Source organism: Epinephelus fuscoguttatus, linkage group LG18 (assembly GCF_011397635.1).
Source record: "Epinephelus fuscoguttatus linkage group LG18, E.fuscoguttatus.final_Chr_v1".
NCBI classification, from domain to species: domain Eukaryota; kingdom Metazoa; phylum Chordata; class Actinopteri; order Perciformes; family Serranidae; genus Epinephelus; species Epinephelus fuscoguttatus.
Window position 1 is genome coordinate 19910563 of NC_064769.1, and position 22036 is coordinate 19932598.

At 35.3% G+C, this 22036-nt stretch overlaps 1 protein-coding gene across 1 annotated transcript; it reads left to right on the forward strand.

The window, feature by feature from the left end:
- Window positions 1–631: 631 nt before the first annotated feature.
- Window positions 632–11382, forward strand: brf2 (BRF2 RNA polymerase III transcription initiation factor subunit). Its single transcript, XM_049604797.1, has 4 exons — window positions 632–974; window positions 5806–5865; window positions 5971–6292; window positions 10278–11382. Exons 1-4 carry the CDS (start codon window positions 635–637, stop codon window positions 11089–11091), a joined length of 1536 nt encoding a protein of 511 aa, XP_049460754.1. The 5' UTR covers window positions 632–634; the 3' UTR covers window positions 11092–11382.
- The last annotated feature ends 10654 nt before the right edge of the window (window positions 11383–22036 follow it).

Genomic DNA, 22036 nt, shown 5'->3' on the forward strand with positions numbered 1-22036 from the left:
GGTATTAAAGATGAATACAGAATACTGCCATTTAAAGTTGTATGTCGTTCCCCTAAGCCAAAATAAAAAAAAAACAAACTCCTCTGTGCTTAAATTATCTGACATGCCTCTCCCTTTTTTGCACCAACCCGTCCTCCCTCATAAATCATGAACAGTCCAAAAGCAGTAAGGTTGTCTACAAGATACATATTTACAATACGATATGATGAGATATGATACAATATACTTTATTGCTGATGAAAGGGGAATTTGTCTTGGACTCAGGAGCTGCACAAGTATTGCTGCCTTACAATAAGGGTCCAGAGGACATGAAGCATACACCTTTAAAACATACAAAACATAACAGTATTGCACATCAGCCATTCATGTATTTCACACAACAGAGCACCATAAGCAAAGAACAGCATAACCCCTAATGTATCAAGCGCCATTATTTAAAATGGCGTCAAAATGGCTTAGAAGTTTCTTTATTGAGGTTGACACAAATCATTTTTAGTGTATTGTGAGTTAAATGTGAAAGTTATAGTTTTATTTACAGCGAGGATAGCGAGAGAAATTGTGTGTACGCTCCTTTATGTTGATGTCTTGACCAAGCGGAACCATCGACTTCCCCAGTATTTGTACCTACCCGGACATGTTTTACTCGCCCTCGTTAGACCGGCTACAAAAACGTTCATTGGTCGTTCAGCAGCTGTTTACATCCTCGCCATGCTTATGTTGGGACCACCAGTGTGCTGCAGGTGTTCAGACTAACACTTGTGTGATATTATTAACCTGTAGTTGTGTCGTCGCTGTCCGCACGCGCCCGCAGTTTATTTGGAAGATGTCTCGTGCGGGTTTGAGCTGCCCGGGCTGCGGCTCCTCCAACTTAGTGGACGATGATCTGTACTGCCAGGCCCAGCTGGTGTGTATGGACTGCGGCTCTGTGGTGTCTGAGGGAGTCCTGGCCACCGATGAGTACGTCGGGTGTTCAGGTACGAACAGGGAGGAGACGGATACCTCAAAAATAGGCTACTAAAGATACTCTCTCAGTTTTATAATGTTATCACAGGTCAACAACTGTACTTCCTAAAATAGGGTGACCGGAAGTCCCCATTTTCCGTGGACAGTCCCCAGTTTTGGTGACCAATATTTGCCACTTTTCACATTGCATGCCACACGTCCATTTTCTCACGCAGAGAAAAACAAATTTGTAGCTGATCATTAGGCTTCACTGCACACGCGCACATGCCAATACATGTATAAATTCTGTGGTCATTTAACAACAGTCTGGTGCTGGTTGCACAAAATGTAACCAGAAGATCTGCCGTGCATCATTAGTGCGCAACAACATGGGATAGATACCTGCAGCTTTCAGATGGCTGTAAAGGAGAAGTCTTCACTACAGTATTACTAACTCATGGCATGCACAGCTCGCAGGGTGTCTGCAGGTCCTTTACAAGTCTTAAATCGTCTTAAATTTATAAATATTGGGCCTTAAATGTCACTAAATAGTCTATTATAATATTTGAATTGTCAGGTCTTAACTTCCACAAAGTCCACATTTTAACAACATATAAACTGCCATGCAGCATTACAAAAGAAAAACAGTCAAATAAAAAGCACATACTCATGTACACTTATGCACAGGTGCACACATATACAGAGATACCTACATACACACAGAACCTTTCAGGCAGGGGTGTCCAAACCTTTTTTGAATGCAGGCCAGCTGCTTCATGCATCATGTGGGTTATTAAAGTTTCATTTTTCTATGAAAATATGTTCAACTTTCCACCACTCCTAAAAACAGAGGCCTCACTGTTGACTTCTCACTGTGGTCATTTCTGCTATCTAACAGGAAATGTCTGCTGTCAGTTAACCGTTCTGTTTTCTTGTTTACTCTCTAATTACGAAAACACATTAGTTCTGCCTGTGTAGTTCACACTACGGCTTATGATAGGCCTGTCGTCGTGAGGTGAACTGAAAAAATGCAAAGCAATCTTGCATGATTAACCTTTATTGTGTGGCGGGTCACATTTAGTATATTTTGAAAGTCAAGCCAAGAGCCGTTTAAAATTGGTCTGAGGGCCACAATTAGCCCCCAGGCCAGACTTTGGACATGCTTGCTTTAAGGGAACTTGGAGTTACACAAGATAAAGACACAATCAGGACCTATTCTATTATGATCAGCTACAGCAAGATGTAAAAAAAATAAGTAAATGTGACGTATTTCACGTGGAGTTATCATTAAAGTTAGGGTTCAGAGTCTAACTTTTATATATTCCATAATTGGATTCTAGATTCTTCTAAATTTATCAGACGAGCCAGATAATGGGAATTGTAGTTTCTAAAGTTTGAGATGTTGCATAATGTCACCAACCAGTCCAGCTCGGTGGATGAGAGTTCTAAAGTCCACATTTCTGATGTTACACATCTTTAAACCAAGCACGGTACCTTATACTGTCTTTTTACTTCATACTTTCACTAAGCTGATGGTAAAATATACATTAATCCAACTCATTCCAATAACTATATTTTAACATAAAACCTACCTCTGCACAGGACCATAGTTTTACTTACCTTTATGCTCACCTGCAATGTTTGAATACAATTAAATAATAAAATAAGAATTCTCTTGCAAAGTTCTTAAAAAGCATTAAGTGTTAGTGTGATACCTGTAGACACCCTGTTACTGTATACCTAGCTGGTATTATTGCCATAACCGCTGTTTGGAAAATGCATGTTGCAAAATAAAGCTATTGTTGCCGTCACAACAATGAACTAAATTAAGGATGTTTTCACATTTTTAAGTGAACTCATGGTGATTAATCAGCATCATTTAGGCTGTGATGTCTGGAGGTTGGCAAGTATGCTGATGAAGGATTCAAGGACTTATTATTGTCATTATACGATACAAGACTGCATAATGAAACGAAGCTGTAGTTTCCTCCACGCCACACACACAGAAAAAGAATAAGAATATATTCATAATATGTAAATTAGAATAGAATATAAACAATAAAATAGGCATGTTAGTAGAATAAACTATGTAAAAGTAGCTCTATAGGAAGAACTAAAAATTGTATTTCATTTTATCGTTTGGCCTTCACCATAGTTTCTGTTTAGGGATGCACGATATTGGTTTCCTTGGTCAAATGAAACCCTGATTGTCTTTTTTATTCATAAGCAATAACATGGGATGTTATAATGATATATTAACTGCCAAACTGGAAATGTCCTTGGTTTTTATTTCCAAACTCTAATTACCTTACCCTAAAAACAAAGCAGTAGGCCCCCCGATACTGTTTACATACAACCAGTTTTCCCTTGAAGACACCAGTCTTTGAGTTTTCATGTTTTGTTTGTGGTGCTGATATTAGGCTACTTAATAGGATATTTTAAATCCAGGAGTATCCAGTCTTGTCACTGCAGAACTTGATGAATTGCACATCTCTTCGCTTATAACAACAAAGTTCAAAATTTACACTTGACCTCCACTGATGCCATTAATAATAAAATAATACATTTTTCTACGTAGCGCCTTTTAAAACACAGTTACAAAATACTTCACAATAAAACCAGAACACATATAAAAACATGTACAGAGAATGAAATTCACTAAGAGCCAAGGACTAGGTACATAATAAAAACAGGGTAAGATGAATCAAAAAGTCATAAAACACAAGTAAAATCAGTGAAAAGCATTCTTTAAAAAATAGGTATTTCATAGTTATTCAAAAGACGATACAGAGTATGCAGCCCCGATCTCCTCAGGCAGGTCATTCCAAAGTCTAGAAGCTCTCACTGCAAAGGCTTTATCACCTTTTTGAATTTATCTGTACCTGGGAGCGACAAGGAGCGACACATCTGAGGATCTCAGGGTGCAAGAAGGGATGTAGGGCAATAACAGGTCAGATAAGAAACTTGGAGCGAGGTCCCTCGGGGCTTTGTGAGTAATTGATAGTATCTTAAAATCTATTCTAAAAGCAAGCATGGAGAAAAACTGGGGAAAAGAATATCTGAGGATACCTTGGATGATACTTTATATACAGATATATATCTAAAATACTAAGCAGTATAGCCACTAAATGCCAGATGACACAGAACACCAGCCCCTCTCCTAATAGGACACGTTTTGTTTCATAATGTCTGACTATATGATTATTAATGAGGAACTCTTGGCCATTGTACTTGAGTCACTGTATGTGCTGTTTTTAGCAGGACTACTATCAGCCTAGAAGGAGTAGTTAGCAGTAGTAGTGTTACCCTTATAGTAGCTAATGGGGATCCAAATCAGTAACTTAATAAAATAGCCGGTCCAACGGTGAATTTTTGACATTGGTACCAATATCTGGGAGTTTTAAAAATCCAATAATAGCCTCTCAAACCGCTCTTTCTCTCCCCCATTTCCTGTCTTCCTTTACACTGTGGCAAGAATTCTAAAATACTGAAGTAGGGGAAAAATCTGTACCCAAATCGGCAATATTTTATTTATTTATTTATTTATTTTAACATACATAGATAATAATGACTCCTGACATATACCTCCTTAGATGTTTTTTATTGTGACCAATAGTCTATACATACTGAACAGGGCACTTTACAGGTGGAAAAAGCAACTTCTTAGTGCCCTCTGGTGGACATACTGTGTAATGGCAGCACTGTTTCTGAATGATCTCAGGCGTAGTTTGGCATCTCTGTAGACCGATATATCTGCAATATGATAAAATTGGCTGATTAAGCTAGCTCTACCATTACTTAATCCAGTCTTAATGGTTTTTATGCTATTGCCAAAATACTGATCATTTTATCCTCATTTTATCCCCTTGGAAGGTATCAAGGTCTGTTGCTTATTGCCTCATAACAGCCAAAGAAGATTTTACAGCAACACTAGACAACACCAGAGCTACCTACAGTGGAGCGTTGGCTTCATGACATATTGGGTACACTCGTCTTTGCAAGAATCAGGTTCGCTCTGAAGGACAACAATGAGAATTTTAAGAAAATATGACCCCACCCCTGCATTACTTTTCTATAAGAAGTCTATGTCAGTTAAAACTTTTCATCTTCATCAGACAACTCTTAGAGGATCGTTTGGGGTTTTGTTTATGTCAGACTAAACTCTCTTCACTGCATTCACTGTGTTTTTGAGGGTTCATCACATTCTGTAGTCTGTTGCCTGGTTTTATTTTGTGGGATGATGACACGCAGCTGTACCAACTGTGTGCGAACGATAGCAGAGCATCAATTAGAATACACTCTCCAAAAATTATCGGTGTGTCCTTCAAAAAACAACGCCCTTGTTACTCCACTGCATAATCCACAGACCTCACCATGAACATTCTTTTTAATAAATTAATTTTTTAAATGTTATTTTTCCAATACAGTGAGCTCCATAAACAAACCCCATTCACTTTCATTATACTGGAGTGAATGCAGACATTATAGAGACAGATATCTGTAAACCTTGCCAAATAAATCTAAAACTGTCTGCATGGTCAGACACCATTAGAGGTGAGGGAGAATTTTTGTGAGGTCCACTTAATTTGAGTTGATGTATCGTGCAATAATGTTGCATAATCCAGACAAATGTGCAGTTTATCAAATAACCACAGGGCAGCTGACACAGTTAATATGAGACCTTAGAGACCCCCGAGGGTTTGGGGCCCTGGAGCAACTGCCCACTTTGCCTGGTTGGCAATAAAAAAAAAGCTTTAAAAGTCGAAACTCTTCTTCGTCTTGGGGTTTGCTAATCCCAACACTCTGTGACTTTCTTTATGTTTACCATGATATTTTGCCTTGACTCTGTGTGCTTTCTTACAGATGTCAGCTACAGCCGAACCACAGCTGTGACCAAAAAGCCGTGTACGAACCTGAAAAAAGGTGAGGTCTTCTCCATGTGGAGCTTTGGCTTGTTAGAGACACTGTGACACAGGAGCTCTCCTCGCTGGTCTCACATACTCATCTAACTTTGTTCCACCTCCGCAGGTCTGCAGCGCGTGAAAGCCTTATGTCAGATTCTCCGGGTCAAGGGTGAGATCGAGGAGCTCTCGCAGATGTATTACAAGCAGGCTTATGAGCATGAAAGTTTCATCAAAGTGAGCCTCCAGAAGAAAGAAGTTCTCGCTGGTTGCTGTGTGCTTGTGAGCTGCAGGCTGTCGAACTGGCCAATAACCATAGGAACCATCAGCTACCTGGTGGATGACAACCAGCACATGGTGGGAGGGGTTTTCCACGAGATGGTCAAGATTCTCAACATCGAAGTTCCAAACGTCAGCATCACAGATGTGATCGAGGCCCACAGTCAGGAGTAAGTGATAGACGATGATCTTAATGGTCCTGCTTGAGGGGGGCGCTTGAATAAACAGGCCATTTAAAAAGACTTAGTTTTTTACATTGTAGAATAGCAACAGATATGAGCAGGAGAGGCATGTGTTTTTGTATCTGCAGGGCTCCAGACTGCAACCATTTAGCTGCATTTTACAACCATGGAGTACCTGTGTGACTCGCAAATATAATTGATACATGAACTGAGGGGTATTCCAGAAAGCGGGTTTAGTGAAAACTGAGTATGTTAACCCTGAAATGAGGGAAACTCTGGGTTTTCAGTTCCAGAAAGAGAGGTAAATCAAACTCTGAGTCAATCACCATGGCAACTGAGTCTGTGAACATAACCTGCTCACTGACAGGTTTTCTTCAATAAACCCTGAGTTTTTCTCTGTCTCCTCCCTCTTACACGCTGATCCATTTCCTCATTCATTCAGTCCGTGTCAAAGCTTGTATCAAAGCGCGTTAATTAGCGGAGATTTACCGTCTGTCACAGTCTAAATCCTGCTGGATATTAGTTTGTTACTCAGGACTGTCTTAAGTTACTGAATTTATGCACATCAATCATTTCTTTGGCCATTGGTTTTTGTCTTTACATTCAAATATTACACAGCGAGAATTCACCCTCAGCTCAGAATCAAACCTCTGTCCTTTTTATATTTATTATTTTTTATAACACTATGCACAAGGATCAGACTGTCAGTCTGTTAGAGCAGCTCCCAAATGTTTATTGCACATAATGTGTCGGTCTAAATATTTAAATTTTAAAAATCGGTATGAAGCTTTAGACACGTAGTATCAATGACTAATGATCTCTATCACTGATGTCATTGGTCGCACTGATGGAACATAATTCCTATAGCCTAATATTGGGGATTATATGTTAATATTTCTGAGTGAGCAATGGTGCAGCATTTCAATGTCTTTAAATTTACTACATTTGTAGCTGAAATAAAGTCACTGAATGCTCTTGAGTCAAGATACAAATAGATGTCCAACATTTTAAAATCTATGTATTTTAACCTTAACATCTTTTCAAGTGCAAATCACCAAACATATTATTACTGGGTCAGACTGTGAGTTTACAGTCATGTCTTTATGTCTTTGATCTATAGCCTAGCCTATATGTTTTAAATCTTCCTATTTTTCAGTTGCTGCCTCCTGTGTTTTTCCCCATCAGATTAAATCTGAACAAATATATTAATATAATGTAATGTATCTACAGCCTGATACACAGCCACTTTATCTTCATTAAGGAAATGTAAGTCTGATAAATGATGAATAAATGGACAACACTTTTTTATTGACTTTATGGTTAACTTATTTACACTTTCCTCGCTCTTACTCAGGCTCTTCTTTTAAAGATAAACGTGCACCATCTGCTACACATGCATTAATATCTCTACATCCACTGGATTAAAATGGAGGCCTGTCTTTTATTTACCTGTTGCCATGGTGAATCGTGGAGTCGGAGCTCCATTGATGATGGCTTTTTATTGTCGACTTAACTGAGAGTGAACATACTCAGAGTTGACTGAACTAACTGCTGTTCTGGAACCGGTAACTCAGAGTTTCCCATCTCAAGGTAAATCAACTCAGAGTTCAGGATTAGACTCAGAGTTTGTTGAACCTCCTACCTGGAATACCGCTCTGGAAAGCTGTTGGGTTGTGTTGTTTCCCGCTTACAGTGAATAAGTCGTCACGTTTGAAGGCGCCACTAATGGTTTAACTTTCTGCTAACAGCTAACTGTTGATTGGAAGCTTCAGTACTTTATTTAACTTTATTGTAACAGTTCTTTGTAGAATTGTGTTATGGCAATACTTTATTTAACTTTAGTATAACAATATTTTATATAATGTTTTTATAATGGCACATTATTTAACTTTATTATAACTGTTCTTTTATTTAATTGTATTATATTAGTACTTTATTCAATTTTGTTAAAATAGTACTCTATTTAACAGTATTGTATTTAACTTTATTATAACAGTTCTTTATTTAATTTTTTTTAACAGTACTTAAATCTTTTTGGCAATTATACCTCTGTGTTATTTAACTTTATTATAACAGTTCTTCATATAATTTTGTTATAACAATACTTAATTTTATTATAAGAGTTCTATTTAATTTAGATACAATTGTACTTTATTTAACTCTACTATAACAGAACTTTATTTAATTTTGATATAACATTATTTTTTGTTGTAACAGTACTTTATTTAACTTTATTACAACAGTTCTTTATTTAATTTTATAACAGTACTTAATTTTATAACAGTCCTTATAACAGTACAGTAATAGTGCTTTATTTAACTTTATGATAACAGTAGTTAATTCAGTAGTTTAATATCAGTACTTAAGAGGAGATTTCAAAACAGGAGATAAATATCATGTATCCAAATACAGCCAAAAAATATTGCAGTACTATTTATAGGCTGTATCGCCCAGCCCTACAGTAAATTGCCCTTTATTACTTTAGACAAGGTTTTTTTTTGTTTTGTTTTGTTTTTTTAGAAATGTTCACAAGTGAACAACAATGATTATTATTTGGTTTTGTTAAAGAAAACAACAACAAATCAACTGTAGGTCAAACAAAAGGAATGCTTTATATGATATATTTCAAAAAAGATTACAAGATTAAGACCCCAGGAAGAATAAATGCTGCTCTGGCTACAGCTAACGGGGATTCTAATACACAATATTAAAGGGAAATTTCGGTTTATTTCAACCTGTCTCCTATCGTCCTAAATTTGTTTCAAGTGACTAGTGACATAGAAATAATAGTTAGCATGTTAGCCGTTAGCCTAGATACAGCCGGGGCGCATAGTAGCGTCAGACCTGTTAAAACGTAAGTGAACGGGCAATCTTCAAGTGCAAAGTTAGTCCACTAAACAAGCTTTTTTCCACAAAGACCGCCTCATATCGTTAGGATAAATGTCAGAGAACATATAGAAAACGACGTGAACGTGTTGTCTTATCTTACCGGTGTGCTGCCATGTTTGTTTACCATCTAGCTCTGCTTTCCAAAGCGTGGCCGAAATATATCTCACGAGCTCTAGATAAAGCCCAGCTGGATACTACTCCAGGTGGATGTGTCTCGTCCTCGGTCACATCCAGACCTTGAAAATAAGGCTGCAGCCGGTCCCATTCCTTGCAACAGAGGTATTCCTCTTCTGTGGGCATTGGGGCACAGCATTCTCAGGTACACCACCAATCTCCAGAGCCACGCAGCCTTGCAGCAGCCATTCCTCCTCTCTCGTCCTCTAACGTTACCTGTTGCGCCTCTCTCTCTCCTCCTCCATTCTTCAATTTCACAAAGCTCTTCGTCAGTGTATTCTGGCTCAAATAAATAAGGGCGGCCATCAAACTCTGCAAAATCAAATTCCTCCTCCACAAAGTCGAAGTCTGGCAAAAAGTCAGCCATTATTCTATAAATCTTTCATAAAATAAATTAATGAACTTTTCAGGCTACTGTCCGGTTCTGCCTTCCAGCTGTTGCTGCTTGTTCTCGCGAGATTTCAGGCATTGTATGAGATCGCTGCTTGTTCTCGCGATATTTCGGCCGCGCTTTGGAAAGCAGAGCTAGATGGTAAACAAACATGGCAGCACACCGGTAAGGTAAGACAACACGTTCACATGTCGTTTTCTATATGTTCTCTGACATTTATCCTAATGATATGAGGCGGTCTTTGTGGAAAAAAAAGCTTGTTTAGTGGACTAACTTTGCACTTGAAGTATGCCCGTTCACTTACGTTTTAACAGGTCTGACGCTACTATGCGCCCCCGGCTGTATCTAGGCTAACGGCTAACATGCTAACTATTATTTTTATGTCACTAGTCACTTGAAACAAATTCAGGACGATAGGAGACAGGTTGAAATAAACCGAAATTTCCCTTTAAATTAAATATAATTAGATTAAATTAAATGAGTTCTGTAATAACTAAAAATGTTGTTTCTTTCTGTCAGGTACAAAATTAGCTCATCCGACGTTCCTGAAGTATTGGCTGAGAACTTCAAGGACTTGACCAAACGTGCTGTGGCGCTGGTGGAGCTGGCAGCAGACTCCTGGATTGTGACTGGCCGTACACCGACCCCCATCATGATGGCAGCAATTTATCTGTCCTGGCAGTCCTTGAAACCCAACAAGCACCGGCTCAGTGTCTCTCTGGACAAATTCTGTCAGATTGCCAAAGTGAAAAGGCTCCCTCCTGCTTCAAAGAGAATAACTGAGATGAAGGAGATGCTGTGTAAGCTGGGAAAGGAGATTCCTTGGGTCAGGGAAGAGGTGACGCCACACAATGTTGTTCAGCAGCTGGAGGATATTCTAAAGTACCGGTCTACCCTGCTAAGGAGGGCTCTGAGAACCCATGAGGAGGCTCTGCTGGCAGAGTGTGAGGACAGCTGCGAGGACTCTCTAACTGAGGAGACTGCTCCCTCCCAAGATCAGAATCCACATGCATCCTGCGTGGAACAACTTGAACTGAATGCTGAAAGGGCCCAGCGACCAGGAGGTGGAGATGATAATCCACGCACAATGCCTGAGCTGCATAGAGACTCTCAGGAGGGCCAAGATCCAGCACCAAACTGGGGAAAGAGAGTGCTGTTTGCTCCCCCGTGTGTGGTTCATGCTAAGAAAAGACGAGTGGAGCAGCCAGAGCTCAAGGATGTAACCGGTGATGAGGAAATCTCTGACAGTGAAATTGACTCTTACATTCGCACTCCTCGGGAAGCTCGAGATTTTGCTTTGATGCAGAAGATATATGAGATTGAGAAATCATGACCTGAATATTCTAATAAGGATGCAGATGTTTTATTTAATTAATAATTTCTAGACTCAGTTGATAATAAGAGATTCTACAACCTATTTTATGTCTGTGCTGCTTATACATGGTTCACTTTCAAATCAAATGGTGTTGAAGTGGGTAGTTAAAATGAGGAATTTGGACACACCACGTGTAGTCAGTGGAAAAATGCAATGTGAGGAACTCCACTTCAACTGTAAAATGCTTTACCTTTGAAGGCACTGTCATCACATATGAAAGTGCCTGAAATAAAAGCATTTACCTTTTTACAGTATGTGATGTTTTTTTTTTTTGTAGTTTTGCAGAGTAGACCTAATTTGCTTTGCACTTTTCTCAACTTAAAAACGGCAACACGCCTACATCACACAATTACCCTGAGAGTTTCAAACCACATTTTGTTCATTAAATATCAACTCTACAATTCAAAATGCAAAAATATAAAATAAATAAAAATTCTGCACTAACTGTTCAGTTTCTTTTCATTGTAAACAGCTGTACAGTTTTAGGTTGACTGTTGAATATGTGTATTTTTGGCAGCAGAATATGTAAGAGGGAATGAGTCATCTTCATAGAATGTGACCTACAGTAGATCAAATAGTTTACACATTTGCTGCAGTAAAAGCTAATTAGCAACATGAAATTGCTGCCAGTGATCTACAAATAATCTAACGTATGTCGCCTTTGGTTCCAAATTTGTGAAAATAAAATGCACGGATACAATATTAAAGGCACAAAGAAGAAAAAAACACAAGCACACTTCTTTGAGTTGTTTCGTATCCACATTAAAAAAATGATCTTACCATATAATTAAGAGAAGTTAAACATTTTTCTGACTGAGATTGGATTTAGCTGTAGTTGCTCTATCTTCAACAGCTTCAGTAAGCTATTTGGTGTCCAAAACCATGAAAAAATATCATAGTATAGTATGTCGTCCAAAACCATGAAAAAAGTCATAGTATAGTATGTCGTCCTAAACCATGAAAAAGTCATAGTATGGTACTGTCGTCCAAAATCATGAAAGAAGTCATAGTATGGTACTGTCGTCCAAAATCATGAAAAAAAGGCATAATACAGGATGTTGTCCAAAATCATGAAAAAAAGTCAGTATAGTATGTCGTCTAAAATCATGAAAAAAAGTCATAGTATGGTATGTCGTCCAAAATCATGAAAAAAAAAAAAGTCATAGAAAGTAAGTCATGGTATGGTATGGCATCCAAAACCGTGAAAAAATGTCATAGTATAGTATGTTGTCCATAATCATGAAAAAAAGCCATAATATAGTATGTTGTCCAAAACCATGAAAAAATGTCATAGTATAGTATGTCGTCCAAAGTCATGAAAAAATGTCATGGTATGGTATGGCATCCAAAACCATGAAAAAAAGGTCATAGTATGGTGTGTTGTCCATAATCATGAAAAAAGTCATAGTATAGTATGTCGTCCAAAACCAAGAAAAAAGTCATAGTATGGTATGTCGTCCAAAATCATGAAAAAAAAAGTCATAGAAAGTAAGTCATGGTATGGTATGGCATCCAAAACCATGAAAAAAAGGTCATAGTATGGTGTGTTGTCCATAATCATGAAAAAAGTCATAGTATAGTATGTCGTCCAAAACCAAGAAAAAAGTCATAGTATAGTATGTCATCCAAAACCATGAAAAAGTCATAGTATAGTATGTCGTCCAAAGTCATGAAAAAATGTCATGGTATGGTATGGTATCCAAAACCATGAAAAAAAGTCAGTATAGTATGGTGTGTTGTCCATAATCATGAAAAAGTCATAGTATAGTATGTCGTCCAAAACCATGAAAAAAAGTCATAGTATAGTATGTCGTCCAAAATCATGAAAAAAAGTCATAGTATAGTATGTCGTCCAAAACCATGAAAAAATGTCATAGTGTAGTGTGTTGTCTATAATCATGAAGAAAAGTCATAGTATAGTATGTCATCCAAAATCATGAAAGAAGTCATAGTATAGTATGTCGTCCAAAATCATGAAAAAAAGTCATAGTATAGTATGTTGTCCAAAACCATGAAAAAATGTCATAGTGTAGTGTGTTGTCTATAATCACGAAGAAAAGTCGTATAGTATGTCGTCCAAAATTATGAAAAAAAGTCATTGTATTCTATGTCATCAGAAACCATGAAAAAAAGTCATAGTATAGTATGTCGTCCAAAATCCATGAAAAAAAGTCATAGTATAGGATGTCGTCCAAAACCAAGAAAAAATGTCATAGTATAGTATGTCGTCCAAAATTATGAAAAAAAGTCATAGTATAGGATGTCATCTGAAACTATGAAAAAAGTCATCGTATAGTATGTCGTCCAAAACCATGAAAAAAAGTCATAGGATAGTATGGTGTCCAAAATCATGAAAAAAAGTCATAGTATAGTATGTCGTCCAAAACCATGAAAAAATGTCATAGTGTAGTGTGTTGTCTATAATCATGAAGAAAAGTCATAGTATAGTATGTCATCCAAAATCATGAAAGAAGTCATAGTATAGTATGTCGTCCAAAATCATGAAAAAAAGTCATAGTATAGTATGTTGTCCAAAACCATGAAAAAATGTCATAGTGTAGTGTGTTGTCTATAATCACGAAGAAAAGTCGTATAGTATGTCGTCCAAAATTATGAAAAAAAGTCATTGTATTCTATGTCATCAGAAACCATGAAAAAAAGTCATAGTATAGTATGTCGTCCAAAATCCATGAAAAAAAGTCATAGTATAGGATGTCGTCCAAAACCAAGAAAAAATGTCATAGTATAGTATGTCGTCCAAAATTATGAAAAAAAGTCATAGTATAGGATGTCATCTGAAACTATGAAAAAAGTCATCGTATAGTATGTCGTCCAAAACCATGAAAAAATGTCATAGGATAGTATGTCGTCCAAAATCATGGAAAAAAAAAAGTCATAGAAAGTAAGTCATGGTATGGTATGGTGTCCAAAACCGTGAAAAAAAGTCATAGTATGGTACTGTCGTCCAAAATCATGAAAGAAGTCATAGTATAGGATGTCGTCCAAAACCATGAAAAAATGTCATAGTATATAGTATGTCGTCCAAAATCATGATAAAAAAGTCATAGTATAGTATGTCGTCCAAAATCATGAAAAAAAGTCATAGTATGGTACTGTCGTCGAAAATCATGAAAGAAGTCATAGTATAGTATGTCGTCCAAAATCATGAAAAAATGTCATAGTATAGTATGTTGTCCAAAACCATGAAAAAATGTCATAGTGTAGTGTGTTGTCTATAATCACGAAGAAAAGTCATAGTATAGTATGTCGTCCAAAATTATGAAAAAAAGTCATTGTATTCTATGTCATCAGAAACCATGAAAAAAAGTCATAGTATAGTATGTCGTCCAAAATCCATGAAAAAAAGTCATAGTATAGGATGTCGTCCAAAACCAAGAAAAAATGTCATAGTATAGTATGTCGTCCAAAATTATGAAAAAAAGTCATAGTATAGTATGTCGTCCAAAACCATGAAAAAAAGTCATAGGATAGTATGGTGTCCAAAATTATGAAAAAAAGTCATAGTATAGTATGTTGTCCAAAAACATGAAAAAATCACATAGTACAGTATGTCGTCCAAAACCATGAAAAAAGTCATAGCATAGTATGTTGTTGAAAACAGTGAAAAAACATCAGTCATAGTAAAACTTCAATCAGCTGTTGGCTATGTCGTCCAAAATCATGAAAAAAAAGTCATAGTATGGTACTGTCGTCCAAAATCATGAAAGAAGTCATAGTATAGTATGTCGTCCAAAATCATGAAAAAAAGTCATAGTATAGTATGTCGTCCAAAATCATGAAAAAAAGTCATAGTATAGAATGTCGTCCAAAACCATGAAAAAATGTCATAGTATAGTATGTCGTCCAAAACCATGAAAAAGTCATAGTATAATATGTCGTTCAAAACCATGAAAAAGTCATAGTATAGTATGTCGTCCAAAATCATGATAAAAAAGTCATAGTATAGTATGTCGTCCAAAATCATGAAAAAAAGTCATAGTATGGTACTGTCGTCGAAAATCATGAAAGAAGTCATAGTATAGTATGTCGTCCTAAATCATGAAAAAAAAGTCATAGTATAGGATGTCGTCCAAAACCATGAAAAAATGTCATAGGATAGTATGTCGTCCAAAATCATGGAAAAAAAAAAGTCATAGAAAGTAAGTCATGGTATGGTATGGTGTCCAAAACCGTGAAAAAAAGTCATAGTATGGTACTGTCGTCCAAAATCATGAAAGAAGTCATAGTATAGGATGTCGTCCAAAATCATGAAAAAAAGTCATAGTATGTTACTGTCGTCTAAAATCATGAAAGAAGTCATAGTATAGTATGTCGTCCAAAATCATGAAAAAAAGTCATAGTATAGTATGTTGTCCAAAACCATGAAAAAATGTCATAGTGTAGTGTGTTGTCTATAATCACGAAGAAAAGTCGTATAGTATGTCGTCCAAAATTATGAAAAAAAGTCATTGTATTCTATGTCATCAGAAACCATGAAAAAAAGTCATAGTATAGTATGTCGTCCAAAATCCATGAAAAAAAGTCATAGTATAGGATGTTGTCCAAAACCAAGAAAAAATGTCATAGTATAGTATGTCGTCCAAAATAATGAAAAAAAGTCATAGTATAGGATGTCATCGGAAACAATGAAAAAAGTAATCTTATAGTAATTAGTACAAAAACAATAAAAAAAGTCATAGGATAGTATGGAGTCCAAAATAATGAAAAAAAGTCATAGTATAGTATGTTGTCCAAAATCATGAAAAATGTCATAGTACAGTATGTCGCCCAAAACCATGAAAAAGTCATAGCATAGTATGTTGTTGAAAACAGTGAAAAACATCAGTCATAGTAAAACTTCAATCAGCTATTGGCTATGTCGTCCAAAATCATGAAAAAAAAGTCATAGTATGGTACTGTCGTCCAAAATCATGAAAGAAGTCATAGTATAGTATGTCGTCCAAAATCATGAAAAAAAGTCATAGTATAGTATGTCGTCCAAAATCATGAAAAAAAGTCATAGTATAGAATGTCGTCCAAAACCATGAAAAAATGTCATAGTATAGTATGTCGTCCAAAACCATGAAAAAGTCATAGTATAATATGTCATTCAAAACCATGAAAAAGTCATAGTATAGTATGTCGTCCAAAATCATGATAAAAAAGTCATAGTATAGTATGTCGTCCAAAATCATGAAAAAAAGTCATAGTTATGGTACTGTCGTCGAAAATCATGAAAGAAGTCATAGTATAGTATGTCGTCCTAAATCATGAAAAAAAAGTCATAGTATAGGATGTCGTCCAAAACCATGAAAAAATGTCATAGGATAGTATGTCGTCCAAAATAATGGAAAAAAAAAAGTCATAGAAAGTAAGTAATGGTATGGTATGGAGTCCAAAACCGTGAAAAAAAGTCATAGTATGGTACTGTCGTCCAAAATCATGAAAGAAGTCATAGTATAGGATGTCGTCCAAAACCATGAAAAAATGTCATAGTATAGTATGTCGTCCAAAATCATGATAAAAAAGTCATAGTATAGTATGTCGTCCAAAATCATGAAAAAAAAAAAAGTCATAGAAAGTAAGTCATGGTATGGTATGGCATCCAAAACCGTGAAAAAATGTCATAGTATAGTATGTTGTCCATAATCATGAAAAAAAGCCATAATATAGTATGTTGTCCAAAACCATGAAAAAATGTCATAGTATAGTATTTAGTCCAAATTCATGAAAAAATGTCATGGTATGGTATGGCATCCAAAACCATGAAAAAGGTCATAGTATTGTTTGTTGTCCATAATCATGAAAAAGTCATAGTATAGTATGTCGTCCAAAACCATGAAAAAGTCATAGTATGGTATGTCAGTCAAAATCATGAAAAAAAGTCCTAGAAATTAAGTCATGGTATGGTATGGCATCCAAAACCATGAAAAAAAGGTCATAGTATGGTGTGTTGTCCATAATCATGAAAAAAGTCATAGTATAGTATGTCGTCCAAAACCAAGAAAAAAGTCATAGTATAGTATGTCATCCAAAACCATGAAAAAGTCATAGTATAGTATGTCGTCCAAAGTCATGAAAAAATGTCATGGTATGGTATGGTATCCAAAACCATGAAAAAAAGTCAGTATAGTATGGTGTGTTGTCCATAATCATGAAAAAGTCATGGTATAGCATGTCGTCAAAAAACATCAAAAAAGTCATAGCACAGTATGTCATCCAAAACCATGAAAAAAGTCATAGTATAGCATGTCGTCCAAAAGCATGAAAAAAGTCATAGTATAGTATATTGTCGAAAAACATGAAGAAAAGTCATAGTATAGTATGTCATCCAAAATCATGAAAGAAGTCATAGTATAGTATGTCGCCCAAAATCATGAAAAAGTCATAGTATAGTATGTTGTCCAAAACCATGAAAAATGTCATAGTGTAGTGTGTTGTCTATAATCATGAAGAAAAGTCATAGTATGTCGTCCAAACTTATGAAAAAATGTCATTGTATTCTATGTCATCATAAACCATGAAAAAAAGTCATATTATAGTATGTAGTCCAAAATACATTAAAAAAAGTCATAGTATAGGATGTCGTCCAAAACCAAGAAAAAATGTCATAGTATAGTATGTCGTCCAAAATTATGAAAAAAAGTCATAGTATAGGATGTCATCTGAAACTATGAAAAAAGTCATCGTATAGTATGTCGTCCAAAACCATGAAAAAAAGTCATAGGATAGTATGGTGTCCAAAATTATGAAAAAAAGTCATAGTATAGTATGTTGTCCAAAATCATGAAAAAATGTCATAGTACAGTATGTCGTCCAAAACCATGAAAAAAGTCATAGCATAGTATGTTGTTGAAAACAGTGAAAAAACATCAGTCATAGTAAAACTTCAATCAGCTATTGGCTATGTCGTCCAAAATCATGAAAAAAAGTCATAGTATGGTACTGTCGTCCAAAATCATGAAAGAAGTCATAGTATAGTATGTCGTCCAAAATCATGAAAAAAAGTCATAGTATAGTATGTCGTCCAAAATCATGAAAAAAAGTCATAGTATAGAATGTCGTCCAAAACCATGAAAAAATGTCATAGTATAGTATGTCGTCCAAAACCATGAAAAAGTCATAGTATAATATGTCGTTCAAAACCATGAAAAAGTCATAGTATAGTATGTCGTCCAAAATCATGATAAAAAAGTCATAGTATAGTATGTCGTCCAAAATCATGAAAAAAAGTCATAGTATGGTACTGTCGTCGAAAATCATGAAAGAAGTCATAGTATAGTATGTCGTCCTAAATCATGAAAAAAAAGTCATAGTATAGGATGTCGTCCAAAACCATGAAAAAATGTCATAGGATAGTATGTTGTCCAGAATCATGAAAAAAAGTCATAGTATAGTATGTCGTCCAAAATCATGGAAAAAAAAAAGTCATAGAAAGTAAGTCATGGTATGGTATGGTGTCCAAAACCGTGAAAAAAAGTCATAGTATGGTACTGTCGTCCAAAATCATGAAAGAAGTCATAGTATAGGATGTCGTCCAAAATCATGAAAAAAAGTCATAGTATGGTACTGTCGTCGAAAATCATGAAAGAAGTCATAGTATAGTATGTCGTCCAAAATCATGAAAAAAAGTCATAGTATAGTATGTTGTCCAAAACCATGAAAAAATGTCATAGTGTAGTGTGTTGTCTATAATCACGAAGAAAAGTCATAGTATAGTATGTCGTCCAAAATTATGAAAAAAAGTCATTGTATTCTATGTCATCAGAAACCATGAAAAAAAGTCATAGTATAGTATGTCGTCCAAAATCCATGAAAAAAAGTCATAGTATAGGATGTCGTCCAAAACCAAGAAAAAATGTCATAGTATAGTATGTCGTCCAAAATTATGAAAAAAAGTCATAGTATAGGATGTCATCTGAAACTATGAAAAAAGTCATCGTATAGTATGTCGTCCAAAACCATGAAAAAAGTCATAGGATAGTATGGTGTCCAAAATTATGAAAAAGTCATAGTATAGTATGTTGTCCAAAATCATGAAAAAGTCATAGTATAGTATGTCGTCCAAAACCATGAAAAAGTCATAGCATAGTATGTTGTTGAAAACAGTGAAAAACATCAGTCATAGTAAAACTTCAATCAGCTATTGGCTATGTCGTCCAAAATCATGAAAGAAACGTCATAGTATAGCATGTCGTCCAATATCATGAAAGAAAAGTCATAGTATAACATGTCGTCCAAAATTATGAAAGAAACGTTATAGTATAGCATGTTGTCCCATATCATGAAATAAACGTCATAGTATAGCATGTTGTCCAAAATTCGGAGAAAAAAAAGTCATAGTATAGCATGTCGTCCAAAACCATGAAAAAGTCATTGTATTCTATGTCATCAAAATCATGAAAAAAGTCATAGTATAGTATGTCATCCAAAATCTATGAAAAAAGTCATAGTATAGTATGTCGTCCAAAACCATGAAAAAAGTCATAGTATAGTATGTCGTCCAAAATCATGAAGAAAAGTCATAGTATAGCATGTCATCTGAAACTATGAAAAAGTCATAGTATAGTATGTCGCCCAAAACCATGAAAAAATGTCATAGGATAGTATGTCCCAAAATCATGTATAATAAAGTCATAGAAAGTAAGTCATGGTATGGTATGGTGTCCAAAACCGTGAAAAAAAGTCATAGTATGGTACTGTCGTCCAAAATCATGAAAGAAGTCATAGTATAGGATGTCGTCCAAAACCATGAAAAAATGTCATAGTATAGTATGTCGTCCAAAATCATGATAAAAAAGTCATAGTATAGTATGTCGTCCAAAATCATGAAAAAAAGTCATAGTATGGTACTGTCGTCGAAAATCATGAAAGAAGTCATAGTATAGTATGTCGTCCAAAAAAAAGAAAAAATTTCATAGAATAGTATGTTTTCCAAAACCACGAAAAATGTCATAGTGTAGTGTGTTGTCTATAATCAAAGAAAAGTCATAGTATAGTATGTCGTCCAAAATTATGAAAAAAAGTCATTGTATTCTATGTCATCAGAAACCATGAAAAAAAGTCATAGTATAGTATGTCGTCCAAAATCCATGAAAAAAAGTCATAGTATAGGATGTCGTCCAAAACCAAGAAAAAATGTCATAGTATAGTATGTCGTCCAAAATTATGAAAAAAAGTCATAGTATAGTATGTCGTCCAAAATTATGAAAAAAAGTCATAGTATAGTATGTCGTCCAAAACCATGAAAAAAAGTCATAGGATAGTATGGTGTCCAAAATTATGAAAAAAAGTCATAGTATAGTATGTTGTCCAAAATCATGAAAAAATGTCATAGTACAGTATGTCGTCCAAAACCATGAAAAAAGTCATAGCATAGTATGTTGTTGAAAACAGTGAAAAAACATCAGTCATAGTAAAACTTCAATCAGCTGTTGGCTATGTCGTCCAAAATCATGAAAAAAAAGTCATAGTATAGTATGTCGTCCAAAATCATGAAAAAAAGTCATAGTATAGTATGTCGTCCAAAATCGTGAAAAAAAGTTGTAGTATAGTATGTGGTCCAAAATCGTGAAAAAAAGTCATAGTATAGAACGTCATGCATAATCATGAAAAAATGTCATAGTATAGTATGTCGTCCAAAATCATGAAAAAAAGTCATAGTATAGTATGTCGTCCAAAATCATGAAAAAAAGTCATAGTATGGTACTGTCGTCGAAAATCATGAAAGAAGTCATAGTATAGTATGTCGTCCTAAATCATGAAAAAAAAGTCATAGTATAGGATGTCGTCCAAAACCATGAAAAAATGTCATAGGATAGTATGTCGTCCAAAATCATGGAAAAAAAAGTCATAGAAAGTAAGTCATGGTATGGTATGGTGTCCAAAACCGTGAAAAAAAGTCATAGTATGGTACTGTCGTCCAAAATCATGAAAGAAGTCATAGTATAGGATGTCGTCCAAAACCATGAAAAAATGTCATAGTATAGTATGTCGTCCAAAATTATGAAAAAAAGTCATTGTATTCTATGTCTTCTGAAACCATGAAAAAAAGTCATAGTATAGTATGTCATCCAAAATCCATGAAAAAAAGTCATAGTATAGGATGTCGTCCAAAACCAAGAAAAAATGTCATAGTATAGTATGTCGTCCAAAACCATGAAAAAAAAGTCATAGGATAGTATGGTGTCCAAAATTATGAAAAAAAGTCATAGTATAGTATGTTGTCCAAAATCATGAAAAAATGTCATAGTACAGTATATCATCCAAAACCATGAAAAAAGTCATAGCATAGTATGTTGTTGAAAACAGTGAAAAAACATCAGTCATAGTAAAACTTCAATCAGCTATTGGCTAGCTAACGTTTTAATGATCTGTTCACTTAGAAAACAGCAGAAGGTCACAATGACCGAAAGCTTGCATTAAACTGATATATGCACAGTGTTTGAGTGTGCAGCTGCTGTTTTGTTGTTTTCTGAGGCTCTAAGTTCAGCTCCAGCACTTCTTTAAGTTTTTTGCCTATGTATGAGCGGTGGCTTTTTTCACAATGATCTGTTCACTCAAAAATGCTCATCAGCTTTTTCAGTTTGGCTTTTGAGTTGCTTTCACGCAGAAGTAAAGATTTTTTGTAGTATTTTGAACATCACATTTTCATTTCTGGTAAGCTGTGAGCAAGCATTTGTAAATAAGACAAGTAAGATCCAGAATTTTGGTAGTGGTTAAGCTGGTATTAATGGTATGATCCAGAACAGACAGATGTTGTGTTAATTGTGTTTGGAGTTTTAGAAATGTTACTACAGATTTGGAAAAAAAAAATCTGTTTAACTTGCCTTTTTTCACAGAGGGCATTGGGACATGTCAGAGTGAGGACAACACAGATGTAAAAAATTAAATTATACATGGC

What these genes read in the sequence shown, in the direction of transcription:
- brf2 (XM_049604797.1), top strand. Translation starts at nt 635, where the DNA reads ATGTTTTACTCGCCCTCGTTAGACCGGCTACAAAAACGTTCATTGGTC. An exon ending in TGAGTACGTCGGGTGTTCAG is followed by an intron (nt 975 to 5,805) that starts GTACGAACAGGG and finishes GCTTTCTTACAG; the next exon opens with ATGTCAGCTACAGCCGAACC. An exon ending in GTGTACGAACCTGAAAAAAG is followed by an intron (nt 5,866 to 5,970) that starts GTGAGGTCTTCT and finishes CCACCTCCGCAG; the next exon opens with GTCTGCAGCGCGTGAAAGCC.